Source organism: Portunus trituberculatus, chromosome 41 (genome assembly GCF_017591435.1).
Source record: "Portunus trituberculatus isolate SZX2019 chromosome 41, ASM1759143v1, whole genome shotgun sequence".
Taxonomy (NCBI): Eukaryota; Metazoa; Arthropoda; class Malacostraca; order Decapoda; family Portunidae; genus Portunus; species Portunus trituberculatus.
This window is the reverse complement of record NC_059295.1, coordinates 9,866,330-9,884,235: the sequence shown is the minus strand read 5'-3', so window position 1 is coordinate 9,884,235 and position 17,906 is coordinate 9,866,330. Positions and strand designations below refer to the sequence as shown.

The window sequence follows — 17,906 nt, the reverse complement described above, 5'->3', positions numbered from 1 at the left end:
CACCGAAACGTAATTTGGATCTTGGTGAAGAAGTGGGTAAGGGTGAACGAGCCAGGAAAAGTTTAATGTTGGAAACAAAGCTTGATATAGTCAAGAGAAAAGAACTTGGGAAGGCTTGTCAGCTATAAGCCATTCCCTGAATTTACCACAGTTGCTACTGTTTTGAGGAATGCTTCAAGTGTTAAGGAGGCAGCAGCTAATGCTTCAAGCCTGCAGGTAAAATTGCTGACAAAACATCGGGAACTCATTATGGATTGGATGGAGGGTTTACTTAAAATTTGGATAGACAGCCAAACACGCCAGCATGCCCCACTCTCGTTGAGCCTCATTTCAGAAAAGGCCCTGTCTGTTATTGAAACCTTGAAGGTTGAGATGGATGTTTGTTTACTCTTTTCGATTGACTTTCATACTGAGCTGGAACGTATTCCTATCTAATACATGTTAAAACAGGTTTGGCTTACACTAATTTCGGTTTACAATAGCTTTTTGAGGAACGTATTTCTAGTGTAAAACGAGGACTTACTGTATACAGTTTCATTCTTGAGCCATGTTACAACCTTCAGTTTAGTTTTGTACTGTGATACCCTGGGATATGCATTTAATTCGTTCCATAATCCAGGGTTCACCCTGATTTAGGTGCAAGTTGAATCTTTATTTCTCATTGAAATCAATGGAAAAATTATTAATATGTTCCAGGAAAAAAAAAATCAAAATCACGTACATTGCAACCAAATGGATATAGAATGGTAGCAATATGAGGTATCTGAATCAAAATGGTCAGTAGATGAGGTGGAATGTTCTGCCAGTGATGGCGGCAGTGGTGGTGGGAGAGTGAGTGAATGTTGGGAGTAAGGGAGCAAGAATGCATGTAGTGATGGTGGAGACAGTGGAGATACCAAAGTGCCCTACTTCTCTAATATCACTTACTTTGCAACTGCATATATGGATATGTAATGGTAATAATACGAGACATCCGAGTCATGTAGGTCAGTAGGTGAGATGAAAATTAAGTCATTAGCGGCAATGGAAGGAGAGCAAGTGACAATGGGAGCAGGAGTACGGATGGTGGTGGTGGTGATGAGCATACACACACACACACACACACACACACACACACACACACACACACACACACACACACACACACACACACACACACACACACACACACACACACACACACACACACACACACACACACACACACACACACACACACACACACACACACACACACACACACACACACACACACACACACACACACACACACACACACACACACACACACACACACATATATATATATATATATATATATATATATATATATATATATATATATATATATATATATATATATATATATATATATATATATATATATATATATATATATATATATATATATATATATATATATATATATATATATATATATATATATATATATATATATATATATATATATATATATATATATATATATATATATATATATATATATATATATATATATATATATATATATATATATATATATATATATATATATATATATATATATATATATATATATATATATATATATATATATATATATATATATATATATATATATATATATATATATATATATATATATATATATATATATATATATATATATATATATATATATATATATATATATATATATATATATATATATATATATATATATATATATATATATATATATATATATATATATATATATATATATATATATATATATATATATATATATATATATATATATATATATACACACACACACACACACACACACACACACACACACACACACACACACACACACACACACACACACACACACACACACACACACACACACACACACACACACACACACACACACACACACACACACACACACACACACACACACACACACACACACACACACACACACACACACACACACACACACACACACACACACACACACACACACACACACACACACACAGTTCACAAGAGAAGGTATGAGGCCAATAAGAATCAAACTTAAGTCACAAAAGGATGTAGATGAATTGGTGGAGAAGTCATGGAGGCTAGCCCAGCAGGAAACAACAAGGAAGATTTGGTTGAGAAGAGATCTCGGTGAAAAGGAAAGAGAAATGTTAAATGAGTTGAGAAAGGAGGCTTTGAAAAAAAATGAAGAGAGGACAGAAGAAGAGAAGAAAGAGTTTTTCTGGAGAATCTTGGATATGAGACTGAGGAAGTGGTTCATAACCCAGAAAAGTACAGCAAGAAAGGACTAAAGAAACTTACATATGAGCGAAATGTAATGTATTCCAACATAAATGGAGTGATATCGGGATTTTAGAACTCAACGATTACTTGAGGGACAAGAACCCAGATATTGTGGGTCTTACTGAAACAAAACTGAGAGAGGGAGAAGACCTGATGAAGGTTGGAGAAGGAAATATAACGTTTGGAAAAGAAATAGAGTAGGTAAGATGGGAGGAGGAGTGATGTTGCTGGTTAAAAAGATATAAAGGTGGATCAAGTGAAAAAGGTATGGGAAAGGCAGAAGTGCTAAAGATCAGAGCAGAAACTAATGAAGGAAAAAGAGGCACTACATAGTGGTGTACGTACCACCTAAGACAAATGCATGGTCAGTACAGGAATATGAAGAAATGATAAGTGATACAGGAACATGTCTGGAAGAAATGTTGGGTGGCTGTGAACGAACTATAATGATGGGAGATTTTAATTGTAAAGAGGTGTGTTGGGAGGACTGGTCAATGGAAGGATCAGAGACAACATGGGAAATACACTATTGACACTGGCAATGGAAAATGTGTTAACTCAGTGGGTCAAAGAAGATACTAGGTTTGGAGGAGAGGGAGCATCGTCAAGACTGGACTTGGTCTTTAGTACAGAGCCAATGGTCATTGAGGAGATGAGGGTGGAGTGCCCTTTAGCAAAGAGTGATCATGCAGTTTTGGAGTTCAAGGTGATAGACGAAGAGAAATCTAGAAGAAATGAAGAATATAAAGTGGGAAGATGGAATTATGCCAAGACAGATTTTGGAAACCTAAAGAAATTCTTTCAAGAGACAAATTGGATGAAATTCAAGAGTGCTAAGGAGCAAATGAAAAGTGGAAGGAATTTATAAAAATATACAAAGAAGGTGAGAAAAATTTGTACCAATAAGACAACATAGAGAAGTTGGAAAGCAGGACTGGTTTAACGATAGATGTGAAAAGGCTAGAACAAGAAAAGAGGATGCATGGAAGAGGTGGAGAAGGAAAAGACGGATTAAGCAGTGGGAAAGTTACAAAAGAGCAAGAAATGAATATGTGTTGATTAGAAGAGAAGAAAGAAAGAAACAAGAAAAGGATATAATTGATAAATGTAAAGACCAACCAAGGCTTTTTTACAGACATGTGAACAACAACATCAAAAATAGAGAAAGTATTGAAAGTTTAGAAGTAAATGGAGTATACAGTGAAGATCCCAGGGAAATGGCAGAGGCTATGAATGGATGCTTTCGGAAGGTATTCACAAAGGAGACTGCTTTTGACAAACCACTGGTAATGGAACAGAAAGGGATTATGAAGGAGTTTCAAGTAACGGTGGAGGAGATCAAGAACATGATGGGGAGTTTAGAAGTGAGAAAAGCTGTGGGACCTGATGGGGTATCAGGATGGATTTTAAGAGAATGCAGGGAGCAATTGGCAGAAAAAGTTTGTGAAGTAATTGATGCCTCATTAAGGGAAGGTGTAGTGCCCCAAGACTGGAAAAGAGCTAACATTGTCCCAATCTATAAATCAGGTAACAAGAGAGACCCATTGAACTATAGACCAGTGTCACTTACAAGTGTGGTAGCTAAGATGTGTGAGAGGGTGGTGAAGACTAGATGGACAGACTTCTTGGAGAAAATGACATACTTTGTGAGTGTCAATTTGGTTTTAGGAAAGGGCGTTCATGCACGACAAACCTGATATGTTACTATTCGAGGGTGATAGATGTAATACAGGAAAGAGATGGTTGGGCTGATGGAATATATCTGGATTTAAAAAAGGCCTTTGATAAGGTACCACACCAGAGACTGATCTGGAAACTTGAAATGGTAGGAGGAGTGCATGGCAGTTTACTAAAATGGATGGAAGACTTTTGGTAGGAAGAGAAATGAGAACAATAATTAAGGACAGACCATCAGAATGGGGATTGGTGGAGAGTGGAGTTCCACAGGGATCAGTGTTGGCACCAGTAATGTTCGCAGTCTACATAAATGACATGGTGGATGGGGTGTCCAGTTATGTGAGCCTATTTGCAGACGATGCAAAATTGTTAAGAAAAGTGAGATGTGACAAAGATTGCGAACTACTCCAGGAAGACTTGGACAGAATATGGAAATGGAGCTGTACATGGCAAATGGAGTTCAACACGACAAAATGCAAGAAAATAGAGTTTGGCAAGAGTGAAAGAAGAATCAGGAGTATGTACAAGATAGGAAATGAAGACATAAAACCAGTCATGAAGAAAAAGACCTTGGGGTGACAATTACCAATGACCTATCGCCAGAGAGACATATAAACAAAATAATTGGAGAAGTATTGAACTTATTGAGGAACATAAGAGTGGCGTTCAGATATCTAGATGAAGAAATGATGAAGAAAATAATTACTGCAATGATAAGACCGAGGCTTGAATATGCAACAATACAGTGGGCTCGAACTTAAAGAAACACATAAGGAAACTAGAGAAAGTACAGAGGGCTGCAACGAAAATGGTGCCTGACTTAAGAGATTTGACTTATGAAGACAGACTGAAAAGAATGCAACTTCCAACCCTGGAAAACAGAAGAGAAAGGGGAGACCTGATAGCAATATACAGAGTGATGATTGGCATGGAAAAATGGATAGGGAAGATCTGTGTATGTGGAATGGAAGAATGTCGAGAGGGCATGGGAAAAACTAAAATGGCCACTTATAGGAGAGATGTGAAAAATATAGCTTCCTCATAGAAGGGTGGAAGCATGGAATAGTTTAGACGTGGAAGTGGTCAACGCAAGGAATATTCATGATTTTAAGAAAAAGCTGGACATTAATAGATATGGAGACGGGACAACACGAGCATAGCTCTTTTCCCGTATGTTACAATTAGGTAAATACAATTAGGTAAATACACACACACACACACACACACACACACACACACACACACACACACACACACACACACACACACACACACACACACACACACACACACACACACACAACGGTAGTCAAAGATATGAAGTCCAAGTGGAGAGCAGTAGAAAGCGGAGTGCCACAGGGGTCAGTATTGGCGCCAATACTTTTTCTCATTTATATAAATGACATGCCAGAAGGAGTGAAGAGCTACATAAATCCGTTTGCGGACGATGCAAAATTGTGCAGAGTTATAAAGCAAAAAGAGGATTGTGAAATACTGCAAGAAGACTTAGGTCTGGGAATGGAGTTAAAAGTGGGAGATGGAATTCAATGTGGACAAAAGCCATGTCATAGAAATGGGAAAAAGTGAAAGACGACCAGTGGGAATCTATAAGATGGGAGATGAAGTAGAACTGGAGAAAGTAAAAAAGGAAAAGGATTTGGGAGTGACGATGGAAGAAAATAATCAACCGGCAAGCCATATTGATAGAATTTTCAGAGACATACAATTTGCTAAGGAATATTGGAATAGCATTTCACTACATGGACAAAGAAATGATGAAGAAACTGGTAAGTACTATAATAAAACCCAGATTGGAATATGCAGGAGTAGTGTGGACCCCTCACAAAAAGAAACACATAAGGAAGCTGGAGAGACTACAAATAATGGCTACAAGAATGGTCCCAGAACTTGAAGGGATGACATATGAGGAGAGACTAAAGGCTATGGATCTTCCAACATTGGAGCAGAGAAGGGAGAGAGGGGATCTCATACAAGTTTATAAATTGATAAACAGAATGGACCAAGTGGACAATGAGTATCTTATCCTGAGAGAAGAATATGCCAGTCGAAGCACAAGATTGCATAGTAAGAAGCTGAGGAAGGGAAGATGTGCAAGAGATATTAAGAAGTATAGTTTCCCGCAAAGATGTGTTGAGACGTGGAACAGTTTGAATGAAGAAGTTGTGTCTGCAACAAGTGTGCATACTTTTAAAGTAAGATTGGATAAGTGTAGATATGGAGACGGGGCCACACAAGTATAAAGCCCAGGCCCTGTAAAACTACAACTAGGTAAATACAACTAGGTAAATACACTGCGTAGTGTAGTGGTTAGCACGCTCGACTCACAATCGAGAGGGCTGGGTTCGAGTCCCGGGGCGGCTAGGCAGATGGGCAAGCCTCTTAATGTGTGGCCCCTGCTCACTTAGCAGTAAATAGGTACGGGATGTAACTCGAGGGGTTGTGGCCTCACTTTCTCGGTGTGTGGAGTGTTTTGTGGTCTCAGTGCTACCCGAAGATCGGTCTATGAGCTCTGAGCTCGCTCTGTAATGGGGAAGACTGGCTGGGTGACCAGCAGGCGACCGAGGAGGTGAATTACACACACACACACACACACACACACACACACACACACACACACACACACACACACACACACACACACACACACACACACACACACACACACACACACACACACACACACACACACACACACACACACACACACACACACACACACACACACACACACACACACACACACACACACACACACACACACACACACAGGGAGTAAACAGTTATATTAATTTGTTTGCGGATGATGCGAAGTTGTGTAGGTGTGTGAAGAGTGAAGAAGATTGTGAAATTTTACTGGCAGATCTGGATAGGATTTGGGAGTGGAGTAAGAGGTGGAAGATGGAATTTAATCTAAGCAAAAGTCATGTGATGGAGATGGGGAAGAGTGGAAGACGGCCAAGAGGGTCATATAAGATGGGTGAAGGAGTAGTGTTGAAAAAGGTGGAAAAGGAAAAGGATTTGGGAGTGATAATACAAGACCATGGGCAGTTTGAGGCTCATATTGACAAGATGTTTGGAGAAACATATAATTTGATTAGAAATATTGGATTAGCCTTTCATTATATGGATAAAGATATGATGAAGAAATTAATTATTATGGTAATTAGACCAAGACTGGAATATGCTAGGGTGGTTTGGTCCCCTTATAAAAAGAAGCATATAAGGAAGTTGGAGAGATTGCAGAGAATGGCAACAAAAATGGTACCGGAATTGGCAGAAATGACCTATGAAGAGAGATTAAAAAAATGAATTTGCTTACCTTGGAACAAAGAAGAGAAAGAGGAGATTTGATATAGGTTTATAAACTGTTGAACGGTTTGGATGAAGTGGATAATGAGCAAATGATGTTGAGAGAGGAAAATTTAAATAGAACTACGAGATCGCATAGTAAAAAGATAGTCAAGGGAATATGCTTGAAGGATGTGAAGAAATATAGTTTCCCACAAAGATGTGTGGAGGTGTGGAATAGTTTGAGTGAGGAGGTGGTGTCAGCGAGGAGTGTGCATAGTTTTAAAGGAAAGTTGGATGTGTGTCGATATGGAGACGGGGCCACACGAGTATGATACCCAGGCCCTGTAAAATTACAACTAGGTGAATACAACTAGGTAAATACACACACACACTCCTGGGTCATTGTGCCAATCAGACGTATCTGAGCAGCTCGCAGGGAAAAGCTACAACAGGAGCTGGAGACTGGCCTAGATGTATGTTCAGGATAGGGAGGGGGTCCATAGATTCTCCTGTCTCCATATTAAATAAGTTTTGGATCATATATGGAAAGAAGTACGAGAGAGAGATGGAAAAGAGTAGTGCTGCCAGACGTATGATGGAATCAAAACATACGCTTTTGTGTGGAAACCAACGGTACATTGAAACTCCTGTTGGACTAAGGAAACTAAGGATTTTTCTGGGTTCAGGGAATTAAGGTATATGAGAAAGTTGATCAATGTAGAAAGGGAATTAAGGTATATGAAGGAAGTGATGTTGAGTCTAATGAACAAACAGGACCGACTGACAACGGAAAACATAGAGCTGAAATTGAGATTTGTAGAATGTGAGGAGGTCAGTGAAATCAATCAGGGATTAAAAGAAGAGATACAAGAAATAAAGAAACAAAATGATGTACTAAAAGCCACATGTCAAGACTATGAAAACTCCTTAAGAAGCTTACAGGTTAAAGTGTAGGATGGGATTGTGGATAGGGTAGAAGATGGATTAAGTGAAAACAAACTGTAGGAACTACGAAATGAGTGGAAGCAGAAACAGGAAGAGGAAAAAGTTAAATTTTCGGAGGTTATAAAGAGACAAATTCAGGAAAACACAAAAGTTGCTGTAATTGAAGTAATTAAAGAGAAAGAAGAGCTGGTGCAGGATACAGTGGACAAAAAAAAAAGCTGCGTGATTTTTGGGATGAAGGAAAAGAAAACTCAAATAAATTCATGAGAGAACGGGAAGAGAGAAATTAGCCAAAACTGTTATCAAACAAGTACAAGACAGCACACAAGAACTAGACCAGGAGGTGGAGGAAGTGATCAGGCTAGGAAGATACAATGAAGGGGGTAGGAGACCAATGAAAGTGAGAATGAGATCCCAAGTGGCAGTAGAGGAAATTATGGCTAGGAAAGGGAAGCTGGCCGATAATACTGAACACAAAGATATATGGATAAAAAGAGATATGAACCTAGAGGAGAGAGAAAAGAAAAAAAAGTGCTAAGAAGTGAAGCTAAGGAAAAAAAACAAGAAAAGGACAGAGATAGAGAAGAAGAATTTTTACTGGAAGGTTATGGATATGAGACTAAAGAAGTGATACCTACGGAAGAAATAAGAGGTTATGGAGGGGGCAAGAAATTAAGACTGACTTATACTAATATAGATGGGTTGCTATCAAGCATGTTGGAGGTTAGGGATTATTTGGAAGAGAAAAAACTGGATGTAATGTGCATAGTTGAAACAAAACTAAGAGAAGAGATCCATGGTAACTAAAAGAGGAGGAATATAATACCTAGAGGAGAGACAGGAAGGATGAAGGGGAAAGAGTGCTAATAATTGTTCATAATAATATATTTGTGGAGGATGTGCAATATAGAGAGGACAAAGTGGAAGTAATGGGAGTAACAATCAAAACAGAGGAACTGAAGAAGAGAAAAATTATAGTTACATATGTTCCACCAAAGACTAATACATAAAGATATGCAAAGAGGTGATAAAGTGCCTAGATATCATGATAAGAAGAGATCGAAGAATACTTTTAATTGGAGACTTTAACTGCAAAGTAGTAAGCTGGAAAGAGATGGAAGTAATGGATAATGCTGGGCAGTGGACTATGGTTAATGCAATGGATCAGTGGGTGGAGGAGTCAACAAGGTACAGGGGCAAAAAAGAACCATCATTGCTTGACCTAGTTTTCACAAAGAAACCAGAGCCCCCTCCAATCATACAATACCTTAGTCCAATGGGAAAAGTTGTCAGTGTGTGTGTGTGTGTGTGTGTGTGTGTGTGTGTGTGTGTGTGTGTGTGTGTGTGTGTGTGTGTATTTACCTAGTTGTTGTTATATAGGGCCTGGGCTTTATGCTCGTGTGGTCCCGTCTCCATATCTACAATTATCTAATTTTTCTTTAAAATTATATACACTCTTTGCTGACACCACTTCCTCACTCAAACTGTTCCAAGTCTCAACACATCTTTGCAGGAAACAAAATTTCAGACATCTTCCCTTCCTCAGTTTCTTACTATGCGATCTTGTGCTTCTAATGTCATATTCTTCTTTCAGGATTAATTTCTCATTATCCACTTGATCCATTCCGTTAATCAATTTATAAACTTGTATCAGATCCCCTCTCTCTCTTCTCTGTTCCAGGGTTGGTAGATCCATAGCTTTTAGTCTCTCCTCATATGTCATCCCTTTAAATTCTGGAACCATTCTTGTAGCCATTTTTTGTAGTCTCCAATTTCCTTATGTGTTTTGTTTTATGGAGGGTCCACACAACTCCTGCATATTCTAATCTAGGTCTTATTTTAGTACTTACCAATTTCTTCATCATTTCTTTGTCCATATAGTGAAATGTTAATCCAATATTCCTTAGCAAATTATACGTCTCTCTGAAAATTCTATCAATATGGCTTACCGGTTGATTGTTTTCTTCCATTGTCACTCCCAAGTCCTTTTCCTTATTTACTTTTTCTAGTTCTACTCCATCTCCCATCTTATAGATTCCCACTGGTCGTCTTTCACTTTTTCCCATTTCCATGACATGGCTTTTGTCCACATTCAATTCCATCTCCCATTTTTTACTCCATTTCCAGATCTTGTTTAAGTCTTCCTGTAGTACTTCACAATCCTCTTTTTGTTTAATGACTCTGCACAGTTTCGCATCGTCCGCAAACAGATTTGTGTAGCTGTTCACTCTCTCTGGCATGTCGTTTACATATACGTGAAAAAGTATTGGCGCCAATACTGACCACTGTGGCACTCCGCTGTCTACTGTTCTCCACTTGGACTTCATATCTTTAACTATCGTCCTTATTTCTCTCCCCCTCAAGTAATTTTTCATCCATCTCAATGTGCTTCCTTTTAAGCCACCCTTCTCCTCTAACTTCCATAGTAATCTTTCATGTGGCACTTTATCAAACGCCTTTTTTAAATCTAAATAAATACAATCAATCCATCCCTCTCTCTCTTGTACTTTATCAACTATTCAAGAGTAGAAACTCAATAAATTTGTTACACATGACCGACCTTTTCTAAAACCAAATTGGCTATTTGATAATAATTTGTTGTCTTCAAGAAACTCAATCCATTGCTTCTTTATTACTCTTTCACACATCTTACACATTACACTAGTTAGTGATACCGGTCTGTAATTTAAAGGTTATTCCTTCCTTCCGCTCTTATATATGGGAACCACCTCAGCTCTTTTCCACTCCACTAGCACTGTTCCATTTTCTATTGAGCATTTTATGATGTATATAGGACTTGCTAGTTCTTCCCTACATTCTTTCAGTATTCTGCCTGAGACTTCATCTGGTCACATTGCCTTTTCCTCATCTAGTTTCGTCATCAACTTTTTTATTTCAAGCTTGGTTACTTTAATCTCTTTCATATGGACAGTCTCTCTATTACCCTGTGGTCTTTCAAATTTGGATTCCTTAGTAAAGACTTCATGAAATTTACTATTTAACAGTTCTGCCATACTTTTTGGGTCTTCCACCATTCCGTTCTCTCCTTTTAACCTTTCTATTGTTTCTTTTTGTCTTATTTTTCCATTTATGAATCTGTAGAACAATTTTGGTGTGTGTGTGTGTGTGTGTGTGTGTGTGTGTGTGTGTGTGTGTGTGTGTGTGTTTGCAACATGTATGTGTACTTATGTATCTGTGCTGCAAGTGTGTGTGTGTGTGTTTACCATGGTTGTCTGTTGGTCACCCAGCCAGCTGTTCTGATACGGAAAGATTTCTTGAGGGCTTATTGACCAATCTTTAGGTAGAAGTGAGACCACACGGGGTGTAATTCTATGGCACAATGTTATTGAAGTTGCCACCTTAATAATACTTAATGCATGGGGATAGGCCTCCCCTATGTAGAACTCAAAGGAGATTAAATTTATACAATCATAGAGTTATATTTACAGAAAAGTTTAATAGAAAACACACATAAAAAACAACAGATGTTCCAGGTTTTATCTTGCAAGAAACAGGAAGTTTTCCCTTCCAGTACCACACCCACAATGATATTAAGATTCTCTTAATACTGCCTCACCATATCCCAACTCCACACAAGAATATAACTACCACAATTGATACATACCTAATATTCATAAAAATACTTGCCAGACAAAAATAATCTTTGAACTGATCACTCAAAGTTTTTAGAGACAGGGAAATGCTTACTCACAAATACAGATACCAGTTAGGAGGGAAGGAATTGATGTGCTCACCGCTTGCCACTTGGCCTAAACTTACCCCAGGCTGACACAAGGGCAAGAAGGGAAAAGTGTAAAGGAGAGTAAGACCCAGGTCATAACTACTTTTATGTCCTGGGGTGATCCAATATGGAGGTGTGTAGCACCTGTATGTCTCTGATGTTTTGCCTCTGCCAGTTGGAGGGACCTGAGGAGGTATTATGCTGATTTTCCCTGGAATGATTACTGCTTCTGTGTCAGAGACCCATCTCTTTGTGCTGAACGCATAACAGAGGTGATAGTGTCTGGCATGGAGGTGTACATTCCTCATTCTTTTTCTCAACCTAAACCTTGGTTTAACTCAGCCTGTTCTCGTGCTATACATGTTAGAGAAGTTGCCCACAATAGGTACTTGAGTCTTCCATCTCCTGAATCGCATGCACTTTATATTTCTGCCCGGAATCATGACAAGTCTGTTCTTCAGCTTGCCAAACACTCCTGTAGAAAATGTCATAATCTTTCAAACTCAAACTCCCCTCGAGACTTCTGGCATCTAGCCAAAAACATCTCCAGATAACTTCACTTTTTCATCTTTCCCTCCTTTATTTCATCCTGATGGCACCACTGCCATCTCTTCTGTTTCTAAAGCTGAACTCTTCTCTCAAACCTTTGCTCACAACTCCACCTTGGAAGATTCTGGGCTTGTCCCTCCCTCTGACTATTTCATGTCTATAATTAAAATTCTTTTTAATGATGTTTTCTATGCCCTCACTGGCCTAAACCCTTGGAAGGCTTATGGTCCTGATTAGGTCCCTCCTATTGTTCTCAAAAACTGTGCTTCCGTGCTTGCACCTTGCCTGGCCTGGCCAAACTCTTCCAACTTTGTCTATCTACTTCTACCTTTCCTTCCTGCTGGAAGTTTGCCTACATTCAACCTGTTCCTAAAAAGGGTGACCGTTCTAACCCCTCAAACTACCGTCCTATAGCTTTAATCTCCTGTGTGTCTAAAGTTTTTGAATCTATCCTGAATAGGAAGATTCTCAAACATCTGTCACTTCACAATCTTCTGTCTGATCGCCAGTATGGCTTCAGTCAAGGTCACTCTACTGGTGATCTGGCTTTCCTCACTGAGTCTTGGTCATCCTCTTTTAGAGATCTCAGTGAAACTTTTGCTGGTAGTGTTAGACATATCAAAAGCTTTTGATAGAATCTGGCATAAAGCTTTGATTTCAGAACTGCCCTCCTACGGCTTCTATCCTTCTCTCTGCAACTTTATCTCAAGTTTCCTTTCCGACCATTGTATTGCTGCTGTGGTAGACGGCCACTGTTCTTCTAAATCTATTTATAGTGGAGTTCCTCTGGGTTCTGTCCTGTCACTCACTCTCTTTCTATTATTCATTAATGACCTTCTTAACCAAACTTCTTGCCATATCCTCTCCTACGCTACCACCTTACATCTTTCCACGTCCTTTCAGAGACAACCAACTCTTCAGGAAGTCAACAGATCACGCAGGGACGCCACAGAATGCCTGACTTCTGATCTTTCTAAGATTTCCGATTTGGGGCAGAGAAAATCTAATAGTTTTCAATGCTTCAAAAATTCAATTCCTCTATTTATCAACTCGACACAGCCTTCCAGAAAACTATCCCATCTTCTTCAATGACACTCAACTGTCTCCCTCTTCCACAATGAATATTCTCAGTCTGTCTTTTACTCATAATCTTAACTGAAAACTTCATATCTCATCTCTTGCTAAAACAGCTTCTATGAAGTTAGGTGTTCTGAGGCATCTCTGCCAGTTTTTCTCACCCTTCCAACTGCTTACTCTGTATAAGGGTCTTATCCGCCCGTGTATGGAGTACTCTTTGCATGTTTGGGGGAGTTCCAGTCACACAGTTTTACTAGATAGGGTGAAATCAAAAGCTTTTCATCTCATCAACTCCTCTGACTAACTGTCTTCAGCCTCTTTCTCACCGCCGAAATGTTGCATCTCTATCTTTTATCGCTATTTTCATGCTAACTGCATGCCTCCCCTCCTCCTGCAGCCACGCTGCACAAGGCTTTCTTCTTCCTCTCATCCCTATTCTGTCCAACTCTCTAATGCAAGAGTTAACTAGTACTCTCAATCATTCATCCCTTTCACTGGTAAACTCTGGAACTCCCTCCCTGCATCTGTATTTCTGACTTCCTATGACGTGTCTTCTTTTAAGAGGGAGGTATCGAGGCATTTGCTCCAGAATTTTGGCTGACGCTTTGTCACTTTTTAGAGAGCCAGCACTCAAGTGCGCCGTTTTCTTTAATCCTTTCCTTTTTTGCCCACTTCCCTACGTTAAAAAAAAAAAAAAAATTGAGACAATGTTTTTTTCATCCAAGGAGACAGAGCTACGCCTACATGACTTGCACGTCCAGTCTTTATCCCTAACCCCACAAAGAGGTCACAACACAGTGCTTAAAACAAAGGGACACCACATGATCCTTCACACGTACACACTTTAACATACAGGTTTTCTGCACTTTATGATTGATTGAACTTAAGGTTCAATAGGATTTAATTTGATGTGAAGAGTAACCTAGGCCTAACTTTTATTAAGAGATAGAGAACACTTTTCCATACCACCTAAAGGAAGTGTTATAAGCTTTTTTTTTTTTTTAATACAATGGTTTCCCCTATAGGCCTATATACACTGGCAAGAGGAGAAAAATGAGCTTCAGTTAAGTTAGCAGATACCACTCAGCAGCAAGTCTTGTCATCAATCCACAGCCTTAAAAAGTCTTTCCATTTCCTCCATTACTAGTTCCCTCTTCTTTGCCATTAATGTAGCTGTCTCACCTGCTATGTTCACACTTGCTGCTTGTTTGATGACAATGGAGACTGGATTGGGGCAACTGCAGGTTTCTGGTGATGAAGCTGGCATTTTCACCTCCCTCATGGTGCTTAACAATTTCAAGCTTTTTCTTTAAAGATAAACTTTTCTTTGGTCTTTTGCCCTTCAACAATGAATGTGAATTTAGCAAAACACAAACACTGTGGAGTGAATACAAATGAAAGACTGATCTTGATGCTACAGGTGGCTTAGGATTGCTCCAGAGCCAGGCTGTTGGGGGCAAACAAAAGGCAAGCAGAAAAAAAAAGAGGAAAAAGAGCGGTATCCTGTTCACTAATTATTCCTACTTGTAGCAGGAGTGAGTGGTGGCTTTGGTGTGGGTGGCAATGTGATCATGGTGTGTTTGTTTACATTCTGGTGATTGGTTAAAAATTGGATAAATGAGCCCGGACATCGGAAAATGAGTGAGTGGATATAAAGGATAACAATTGGATAATCAAATTATCGAAAAATGAGCCATCAAATAATGTGGGAAACCTTTATACTAAGAAATATTCATGAAGTACATTATTCACCATTAAAGGAAAATACATTAAAACGTGACTCACACCTGATACTTATGCAAGACGAAAAGTTACATAAAAAGAAGACATCCATACCATAGTTCTTCATAATATATTGAAATTGGTATTTATATGTTAAGGCATCTATTAAAATGTCACATTGTGCAATTTTTTTATTTATCACTGTGTAGCTGCTGAAGCAGTATTAACAAAAGATTATAAATTTTCAGACAGAAGGGAAGAATGATCAAACATCCATACTTGATGATCCACTGGAGGGACCAAGCTGGCTGCTTGATGTTGGAAGGTCAAGTTTCTACTCCCGTAGCCGAGGAAGAAAAACACATAGGCATAAACGTGGTAGGCCATCTCGTGTTGTTCCCTTGGACTCATCAGATGAGGAAAGTGATGGAGTTGTGGTTTCACCAATGCTCAGAAATGGTGGCCTTCAGAGATCCAGGTCCAGGAGGAAACTTCCTTCTCTAGCCACTACACCTACAGATAGTCCACCACTTTCACTTGATCACAGCTGCCTTCATTCACCCTCCTCCTTGCGGGCCAGGCTAGAGACTGTAGATGGTGCAGTTGGACGTAGGAGTAAAAGGCACTTAAAAAGAAAATTTGAAAATTCAGAAGACTGGGAGATTGTCAGTTTACAGCAGGATGAACAAATTGATCAAGGAACTATACCAAACACACAAAGTCCTGTGCCTGAGGTTGGTACTCCTAAAAAGATGGTAACAAAAGTGGATTCAATCACAGATGAGAACAATTGGCAGTCTTGCAACACTTCATCAGCATTGATTTCTGAAAGTACAGTGGCTCTTTGGGAAGAGGCTAACACAACCTGTAAAATTGTTACTAATATGGATGTAACCATGCCAGTCTCAGATTTAATCATTCAAGAAAATCCACTAGTAATTCATGACAGTCCACCAGTAACTCATGAGGATCCACTTGTAATTCAAGAGAATCTAGCTGTGGTTCAAGAGAATCCACAGACATGTATAGAAAAAGACATAGATGGTTTACAAGATGAATTGAAAGTTACTCAATCAAAAAAGAAATTCTTCAAAACTAGAGAAATGGAATTGTCAGAGGAAATCCTAGTACAATGTGAGAAAACCCCATTTGATCTTTCAATGATGAATGATACAGTGGTTGATATACCACCATTTTCATCAACTAGGACGACGGAGAAAGAAAACTTACCACCTTTGTCAGCCAAGTCTAATAATGAATATGCAAGTCTATGTAATGTGTCTGTTGTTCTTGAAGATGTTATGAAACAACCTCAGTATTCAAAGACACCGAAGGAATTGATTCAGTCATGGAAAGGGAGTCAATCAGCCAAGTGTATTTCTTCTCAAACCCCTAGAAATTTGAGAAGTGTAAGTAGAAGAACACTGCAATATACTGTAAACTGTGAAGATAATGAAGAGATAGAAAAACCAAAGAGAACAAGGAAGACAAGAAAGAAAAGTGAATTTAGTTCAAGCCTAGATAATGGTAACATGAGAACAAGTTCAACAAAGACACTCATTGATGATGAAGTCATTGTCCAGGAATTAGAAGACAAAATGTCAGATATTTGCCAGCAGGAGCAGCCTTCTGAGGAAATAGACGGTCTTCGAAGACATGATGAAGAGGTAGAGCCAGCATCGTGTGTAAGCCCAGACGTTCAACAGGATGCTGAAACAGGGATAAACACTGGTGAGTAACATGAGAATTTATTCATATCAAAGGTAGGTCAGTGGAGTAGATTGTAGGGTTAGCTTACTTGTAATGATAATAGTGAAGCTAGTTAATTCATTATTTTTTTATTTATTTAGTTTTTTATGCAAGAGGGAAATCTGCCAGGGGCAACAAAATATTAATAAAAAGGCCCACTGGAACTGCAGGTCCACCAAAAGATCCAAAAGAATTAGTCAAAAGCCAGGAATAAATGTCTTGAAACCAACTTCCTCTTAAAAGATGTCAAGTCATAGGAAGATGAAAATACAACAGCAGGTAGGGAGTTCCCAGAATTTACCAGTGAAAGGTATGAATGATTGAGAGTACTGGTTAACTCTTGTATTGGAGGATTGGACAGAATAGGGATGAGAGGAAGGAGAAAGCCTTATGCAGCAAGGCTGCAGGAGGAGGGGAGGCATGCAGGTAGCATGAAAATAACAATAAAAAGATAGAAAGAGATGCAACATTTTGCCAGTGAGAAAGAGGCTGAAGACAGTCAGTCAGAGGAGGGAAGTTGATGAGACGGAAAACTTTTGATTCCAGCCTATCTAATAAAGCTGTATTAGTGGAACCCCCCAAACATGCGAAGAGCACTCCATACAAGGATGGATAAGGCCATTGTACAGAGTTAGCAGGGTCAAGAGAAACTTGTGGAGATGCCACAGAATGCCTAAGTTCATAGAAGCTGTTTTAAGAAGAGATGAGATGTGAAATCTCTAGTTAAGGTTATAAGTAAAGGACAGATCGAAGATATTCAGTGTGGAAGAGGGAAACAGTTGAATGTCATTGAAAAAGATGGGATAGTTGTCTG

The 17,906-nt window shown here is 38.9% G+C and overlaps 2 protein-coding genes across 9 annotated transcripts in view; one reads left to right on the top strand and one right to left on the bottom strand.

Moving 5' to 3' along the window:
• LOC123516622 overlaps window positions 1-17,906 on the top strand; it is a 68,609-nt gene that overhangs the window by 39,022 nt on the left and 11,681 nt on the right. For both annotated transcript variants that reach the window (XM_045276182.1, XM_045276184.1), the window contains exon 9: window positions 15,592-17,074. In XM_045276182.1, coding sequence (XP_045132117.1) covers window positions 15,592-17,074 — 1,483 coding nt within the window. The remainder of the gene's footprint in view (window positions 1-15,591; window positions 17,075-17,906) is intronic.
• The window catches only part of LOC123516623, a 162,087-nt gene continuing 161,102 nt past the window's right edge, over window positions 16,922-17,906 (bottom strand). For 6 of the 7 annotated variants that reach the window (XR_006678261.1, XR_006678258.1, XR_006678264.1 and 3 more), the window contains one exon: window positions 16,922-17,053. The gene's annotated coding sequence lies outside the window, so the exon portion shown is untranslated. The remainder of the gene's footprint in view (window positions 17,054-17,906) is intronic. The other variant, XM_045276185.1, reaches the window with a different exon arrangement.